This window comes from Salmo trutta, chromosome 38 (genome assembly GCF_901001165.1).
Source record: "Salmo trutta chromosome 38, fSalTru1.1, whole genome shotgun sequence".
NCBI lineage: Eukaryota > Metazoa > Chordata > Actinopteri > Salmoniformes > Salmonidae > Salmo > Salmo trutta.
Window position 1 is genome coordinate 32,730,944 of NC_042994.1, and position 8,699 is coordinate 32,739,642.

General features: G+C 36.8%; 1 protein-coding gene across 1 annotated transcript in view; it reads left to right on the plus strand.

The window, feature by feature from the left end:
- The window catches only part of LOC115178606 (gastrula zinc finger protein XlCGF17.1-like), a 15,547-nt gene extending 12,411 nt beyond the window's left edge, over positions 1 to 3,136 (plus strand). Inside the window, exon 2 of the mRNA XM_029739860.1 lies at positions 1,755 to 3,136. Coding sequence (XP_029595720.1) covers positions 1,755 to 2,485 — 731 coding nt within the window. The 3' untranslated portion in view covers positions 2,486 to 3,136. The remainder of the gene's footprint in view (positions 1 to 1,754) is intronic.
- The last annotated feature ends 5,563 nt before the right edge of the window (positions 3,137 to 8,699 follow it).

Sequence of the window (8,699 nt, forward strand, 5' to 3'; positions counted from 1 at the left end):
TATCTGGCCTCCAAATAGTTGAGTTGCTTATATAACTTTGAGATTTAGCAAGTTACATCAATAAGGATCATATCTTTATCCTGGTCAGTCTGTCATGGAAAGAGCAGGTGTTCCTAATGTTTTGTGCACTCAGTGTATAAAGTCTTCTGTCCCTGTAAGTTCACATGTGGAACTGCATGAAATGTTTTTTAGTATTCCAGTCATTTAGAAATGTGATCCCAATGTCCCACATTGTCCTCTTTATTAATAGAAAGACTCATATACAGTATAGTATTAGTTTAAAACTAAAATGGACCAATCCTGGATCGCCCCCTGTATTATCAGCCACTGAAATAGGAGAGTCTTTGTCCTCTCTCTGTTTGTCTACTCAACCCAGAGTGAAACCAAAACACCCCATGCAGCCCATGTTAACCTGATGACTCAGAGTCACGTCATAAACAAGTACAAAGGCCACCGTGAGGAAAAACAACTGATATTCACCTTCTGGGACCATTCAACAGTCTAGATTTACCAGGTTATTACTAAATAAACTGTTCACCATCTGGGACCATTCAACAGTCTAGATTTACCAGGTTATTACTAAATAAACTGTTCACCATCTGGGACCATTCAACAGTCTAGATTTACCAGGTTATTACTAAATAAACTGTTCACCATCTGGCACCATTCAACAGTCTAGATTTACCAGGTTATTACTAAATAAACTGTTCACCATCTGGCACCATTCAACAGTCTAGATTTACCAGGTTATTACTAAATAAACTGTTCACCATTTGGGACCATTCAACAGTCTAGATTTACCAGGTTATTACTTCTAAACAAAAACACTTTTTGTTGGGTTCTCATAGGCTTACAGTTGTTGTTTTGATTATTGCTTGAACAGTCGCTAAGATAATATTTGCTTGTGATAGTTGCGAAACACATGTTTTGGATGCAGCAGTTGTTAGCTTGAATGCTAATGCTCATTGTCAAGCTGATGGAAAAGCAAGCCAAAGAGCATTTTACTGGTTGAAGTGTTTAAGTATAAAGCAGTTTATTTGAGACAATGGCACAAACATTATATTAAGCAGGATATTCAAAACGAGCCTTACAATTCTAATCCAATGGTAGTGTGAAATGCACTCATAAGCAACCAGGAAAAGGAGGCTGTTTTTGCTGTCTGCCTATGAGAACTTTGTGGTGAATTAGTGAATAGCTTAATAATGTGAGTTTCCTTGAGTAGCACTCCTGATCTCCTGCTCTGATAATCTATTCAGAATACAATGTTGTTTTTTCACAATCTACAATCTCGCCATTTTTTTGCTCCACTCAAATATACTACATCCATAACTAACGGCTTCTGCATTCTCAGGGAGGAGTTTCTGCAACCAAATTGCATGCGCATCGCCCTCGTGCTGAAATTTTAGCAAACACAGAAAGGGGCCAATATTGGTGACCAAAAGTGGTCTGGTATACTGCTTAAAGTTTCTGTAATAACTTATTTTTTAGCCTAGAATCATTCATTTTACTACTAAGTGTGAGAATTTTTTTTTAAATACGTTTTTTTAAACATTTGAAACATTCATTACAGACGTAAATTGTTGTACTACAACATGGGCATCACCTTTCAGCTAAAATAAACAGTGGATTTCTCCTGTTGTGGTCCTTTAACCATCTGTCTGAATTTGGTGTTCACACAGGAGAGAGAGATGACTATTGTGGATCCTCTGGGGAGCCTCAACAACATCATGATGCTGACGAGGCAGAGACGAGTCTCTCCACATCAGAACACCTCAAGAAACACCAACGGAGACCCACAGGGAAGAATTCTCACCACTGCTCTGACTGTGGGAAGAGTTATTCAAGATCAGATTCACTAAAAGTACACCAGAGAATTCACACTGGAGAGAATTCTCACTGCTGCTCAGACTGTGGGAAGAGATTTACCTCGTCAGCAGACCTCAAAAGACATCAGAGAATCCATACAGGAGAGAAACCTTATAGCTGTGATCAATGTGGAAAGAGTTTTAATGTTCCAAGCAGCCTGAAAACACACCAGAGAACACACACAGGGGAGAAACCTTATAGCTGTGCTGACTGTGGGAAGAGTTTTTCAAAATTATATACATTACAATCACACCAGAGAATTCACACTGGAGAGAAACTTTATAGCTGCTCTGACTGTGGGAAGAGTTTTTCAAAATTATATACATTACAACTACACCAGAGAATTCACACTGGAGAGAAACTTTTTAGCTGTAATCAATGTGGGAAAAGGTTTACTCACTCAAGCTGCCTGAAGGTACATCAGAGAACACACACAGGAGAGAAACCTTATAGCTGTGATCAGTGTGAGAAGAAATTTGTTACATCTAGTAGTCTGACTATACACCGGAGAACACACACAGGAGAGAAACCTTATAGCTGTGCTCAATGTGTGAAAAGTTTTACTTCATCTAGCCATCTGACCATTCACCAGCGGACACACAAGAGAGAAACCTTGTAGCTGTAATCAATGTGGGAAGAGTTTTACTCAGCTAAACATCCTGATATTACACCAGAGAACACACACAGGAGAGAATTCTTATAGCTGTGATCAATGTTGATAGAGAGATGCTGGAAATTTTTGAAAATACATGAAGTTGTTTCGCGATATCAATAAAATGTCAATGTAGAATGTTATTAACATTGTAGTAGAATGTTATTAACATTGTAGTAGAATGTTATTAACATTGTAGTAGGATGTTATTAACATTGTAGTAGGATGTTATTAACATTGTAGTAGGATGTTATTAACATTAGTAGAATGTTATTAACATTGTAGTAGAATGTTATTAACATTGTAGTAGAAGGTTATTAACATTGTAGTAGAAGGTTATTAACATTGTAGTAGAAGGTTATTAACATTGTAGTAGAAGGTTATTAACATTGTAGTAGAATGTTATTAACATTGTAGTAGAATGTTATTAACATTGTAGTAGAATGTTATTAACATTGTAGTAGAAGGAGTATTTTAATTAATAATGTCACAATGTAGAATCGTAAACGTTTTGACCCCCTGTTCTATTAATTTCAGCGTGATATGGATATTAGCCTCGGGATAAATCCAGGCCTCATCAGGGGAAGTCCAGGCTCTGAAATGAGTGATTAACAAAAAGTGATAAAAAGAAGAGTTGTTACACTTTCCGTGTTGGCCCATTTGAATGAGAATACAACACTTTAAAATGTAGCTAGCTGTTTTCTACAAATTGTCCTCTAACCAGTGAACATTATTCCCAGATTCTGTGGGGTGTTTGAGCTGTTAGTTTTAACAAGGACGTTCAACCTCATCTCCCCCCTCTCACTCAATTGATTTTAATGTGATATTGATGAGTGACGACAAATAAGTGTTTGGTTTCTCTTTGTTTTGGGGACCAATACGTTTAAATGCATCACTCCAAAATGTAGCTGACTGTCTTCTGCAGGTTGTCGTCTAACCAGTGAGGTAAAAGATATCTCCCATTTCCATGTGTTTTTTTTAGTTGTGTTAGTTTCAACAGCACGTACAACCTGATTCCCCCCCTAATCGATATCAGGGATTTATTGCTACTTGTCAAAACAACAGTGTTTTTGGTGCTTGTGCAGTTTATAAGGAGCTCATTTAAAAATATTCAAGGAATATGATTATTATTGTGTTGGTGTAGATAGTACATTTTATATTCAGGTTTTCAATATCACAAACTGTTTCTGCATATTGGTTATTGATTTGGACACGTTATAACTGTTCTGACATTGGGCTCCTCCCACCAAAATAGCAACAACATTTTTTTTAAAGAAAAATTGATGCCCGACATCTAATCTACTTTTTTTTTTTTTTTTTTAAAGTGAAGTTTAAAAGTGAATTATTGCCAATACATATTAAAAGGGGTGTTCAGTTTGATATCTCAAAATATTTATATTTCATGTAACATTTAGTAATCATAATTATTTGGTACAATATGGTGGTACAATAATATTGTTTACTAACAATGTTGTAAAACTAGCTTATATTTTTGGTTTGATATTACGTCCTATTCTTACTATTTTAATCAATGACATTTCCTTAGAATGCTCATTAATCTTTCAGTTTTTATTATTTTATTATTTAGTTTTTTTATCCTTGTATGTTGTGTAGTAAATATTTTTATTAATTTTTTTTTCCTGTGAAGCAGGAATGAAAAAATCCATGTCTGAAATGTGCTATATAAATAAAGCTTGATTTGATTTGAACAAATTGCAAAACAAATGAACCCAATGACCGACCAATCAACAGACTCTTGCTAAACCAATGAACAAATATGTGCAAAAGCAACACATATCTTGGTCCATCTTAGTATGATGGACCAATGTGTACTCTGCTCCCGAGTGGCGCAGCAGTCCAATGCACTGCATCTCAGTGCTTGAGGTGTCTACAGACACTCTGGTGCGCATACTATGTAAGTTTTATCACTTTTCAACCAATCCAGTACATTTTTGTTGAACATTTTGAAATTCTAGTGTAATATAGAAATACTTATCAACTGGATGAGTCACCATTTAGTTTGGAAATGTTCCAACCATTATGTAGTTTGGTGGAAATGATCCAACCATTATGTAGTTTGGTGGAAATGATCCAACCATTATGTAGGTTGGTGGAAATGATCCAACCATTATGTAGTTTGGTGGAAATGATCCAACCATTATGTAGGTTGGAAATGATCCAACCATTGTGTAGGTTGGTGGAAATGATCCAACCATTATGTAGGTTGGTGGAAATGATCCAACCATTATGTAGCTTGGTGGAAATGATCCAACCATTATGTAGCTTGGTGGAAATGATCCAACCATTATGTAGCTTGGTGGAAATCCCCATCGACTGAGGATGAGGGGTCTCCATTTTGTAGATGTGTAATAATGATGTTGAATAATAATAATAACATTCATCAATCTGACTCCATTATCATGTGAATGCTATAGGGCCCATAATAGAATCCAGTGGATATAGCCAAGGTTGTGAGCCTTGCGTCACCACTCAGAATATTTTAAGATGCAAGTGACTAGGTTTACCATTATGCAATTTCTTCAGAGGCCGAGGAACAAGGAGCTAATATCTTGCAATTGATTTATTAGCATTAAATGATTGAGTTAACCTGCTCAGAGATGCACAGTTAGAGACTGAGAATATGTGCTAATATGTGCTACTTTTTGAATACTTCTGAAAGTATTCAGACACCTTGACTTTTTCCACTTTTTGTTATGTTACAGACTTATTCTAAAATGTATTAAAACATTTTAAAATCCCTCATCAATCTATGCACAATACCCCATAATGACAAAGCAAAAACAGATATGTAGATTTTTTTCAAATGTATATAAAACAAATAAAAAAAAACGTTATCACATTTACATACAGTACCAGTCAAAAGTTTGGATACGTACTCATGCCAAGGTTTTTCTTTATTTTGACTATTTTCTACATTGTAGAATAATAGTGAAAACATCAATACTATGAAATAACACATATGGAATCATGTAGTAACCAAAACGTGTTAAACAAATCTAAATATGATTCAAAATGTAATTCACTGACGGATAGCTAGCTAATGAAACACAAATGGACATTTACAGTAGCTGGCTAGGCTATTCAAACTGTAACATTGGCTAGCTTTCAATAAATTGGATAAATGGTGGAGTTACCTCTTCATACTATCAAGAGAATTCTTATTGCATGCTGAATATTTTAAATGCACTCTCAAACATATATTTATCTTATTTCAGTCTTTGGGAGATAGATTTATCTGTTTCTCTTCATCAGACAGCAGCTCACGTTTCCACAAGAGGCTGTAGTTATATCGTAGATAAAAGCAGGACATTGGCTGCCTCGATCACAAGGGGTATGTACGGGACTTCTGATTGGTTCCAAGTTTAGGAGTTCGGCAAATTTGCCTGATCAGTGTTAAAATATAATTTGTATGAGAAAATGTGCAAGAATTGAAGGTGCCAACAAATGTTATAGTCGTCATAAGAATATTTTACTGTCATATACAAAAATGCAGGTCCTCCCTCGACTGGGACCGATTAACTTCACTATTTTCAGCTTTTGCCCACCACCTAATAACACAACAACTACAGATAGAACAATGAGCCAGATATTTCACCTGAGGAATAAATGTGAAACATCCGGTTGGCGTTTCCACTCACTACCAAATATGGTGATGAGAGGAAACCCTGTGGGAGAAGAAGTAGCCGGATGGATTCTGGCCGACATTCTGCAAACATTTCTCATTGATGATCTCAATACAGTTTTCTGTTTCCATAACTAGAATATGTAATAAACAGAGTGGACTACGTTTTGTAGACATTACCTTCTGCCCAAGTTTCCCAAAAAATGGCGTTGTTTAAGAGTGTAAGGGCGAATTGAGTTATTTCACGCCGGTAAACTTCGTAGAGTAGGCGTTGCCTAAACGAAATATGCAAATAAATGCCAGAACGCGCCAATAGGATCTCTCTAGCTCCTGCTTGGCTCCGCCCACTTCCCTGCTTGTTCTGTCCACTATGATTAATTTGCTCCCATTGGAAACAACAGGCCCTTTTCTATCTTGGGTAAATTATACAAATATTTGGCCACACAGTCCGCGAAGAGCATGAGGTGTGGCTGACGTTAGCTATTTTGAGCTAGCTACCGAGCTAGCATACGACCTCGGAATCACAGAGTATATCAAGTTGACATTGCAAAATTGTGCGTTGTGTGTAGTTTAGAAGATGTCGGAAAAAACAAGTTAATAAATATGTAATAACGCAAAAAATATAACTGTTTGTACTTAATAGGTAACCACATCATGACTACAATTAATTCACTACATATTTACACACACTATGTTGTTACACTGGTGAGTAAAAACTCTTGATTCCTACCTTTTAACTTTTTGTCTGAAAATTAAATATACATTTTACTCAACTGCGTTAGCAGATTACGGTGTGGTACTTTAAGGCGATGCTGTTTGTGTGACGTATAATCTAGTGGACGGGACGCTTCTTTCAACAGCAGCAACAGTTAGTCACATCGGTAGCTTGCTAGACAACATAGTTTAACCAATAAAGCTCTTTAGACGCTTTCGTAGAGCCACTGTGTTTTAAAACCACTTCTCTCGTCTAGTTAGTTATCCGATTTAATTTGATATTTACGGTGTTGTTGTTAGTCAGCTAGCGGGCTGGTTAAGTTAGCATTAGCGTAGCTAGCTAACATCTCCGACAATGAGCTCACTAAGCTACTCTCCTCCTGCCAAAGAAGAGGTCGTGAAAGTGGAGGAAGAGGAGGCTGTTACAATACAACAACAAGTAGAGGGTGAGGCTGTTACAGTGAAAGAAGAGAAAGACGTTTCAGTGAAAGAAGAGGAAGACTCGTTCAGAGTGAAAAAGGAGGAGGAAGAGGAGGCTGTTTCAATACAAAAACAAGTAGAGGGTGAGGCTGTTACAGTGAAAGAAGATCCGTTCAGAGTGAAAGAGGAGGAGGATTTTACTGTAAAAGAAGAGGAGGAAGAGAAAGAGGATTCCGTTTTTGGAGTGGAGGAGATGGCTGTCACATTGAAAAAGGAGGAGGAAGAAGAGGAAACTGGATATCTGGGCCCGGTTTCCCAAAAGCATCTTAAGGCGTCCAATGGTTCTAACGATGAACTTAGCCGTAAGATGGTTTTGAGAAACCGTTCCCTGATTAACACTAGTAAGTACTGTCTTAAATACAGAGGCACAAACTCTGCAGTTGTTGAACTGATGTGTGGTGTTAAAGGGGAAATATGCAGTTGCTACATCCATATTTGTTTTTTTAAATAATTTATTTATAGCCATTGATTCTTGAAGAATACAACACATGCCTCATGAGCTTAGTTCAACTGTTGTACCCCATCAGAACCCCAAATAAGCTTTTTTTACTCTAATGTTTAGAAACAATGTAAATCAACACTGTATATCCTCAACATGGTTAAAACTATAATGTTGATATCATGGATGGTCAGTCCTTCCATCATAGGTCTGTCTATGAATTTGAGAGCAGTTACATTTCTCCAGCCACATCCATCATCTTATTACCAAAACAGTGGTGGAATTACAGTTTTATTGTTGTTTGAACTGCTGATTGATTGATGTGGCTTTTTTAAAGGTACAACCTAGGTTTTAAATAGAAAAAAATGTCATCCCTGAGACTTGGTTTGGTAAACAGCTGAGGGATGGGGGAAGGAGAAATGTAACCATTCTCAAATTCATAGAGAAAGCTATTGTAGCAAATGTAACCCAAAACCTAGAGACCTCGTTAAGAAGTTCAGACATCTTGGCGTAACAGTTATAAGGTGTTGGCTTGACAGTCACTGGACCCAGGTTTGAGTCCAGCTCAGGGATACCCCCTGAATTCACTACACAATGAATACAAGGACTGGCCATCCATGATGTCATAATTATAGTTTAACCAGATTGAGGCTATACAGTGTTAGCTTACCAACAGTGGTGATATAAAAGCTTATGTTTTGGTTTCTGGTCGGGTAGACAGTTGAAACATTTGAGGCATTTATAAGTTATATTCTTCAAGAATCAATGGCTATATAGTAAATGGGTCTTTCTATAACTGATTCAGTCGACTACACATTTTCTTACGTTACAGCCTTATTCTAAAATGGATTAAATCATTTTTTTCCGCTGTATCAATCTACATACAATACCCTAAAAAATTACCT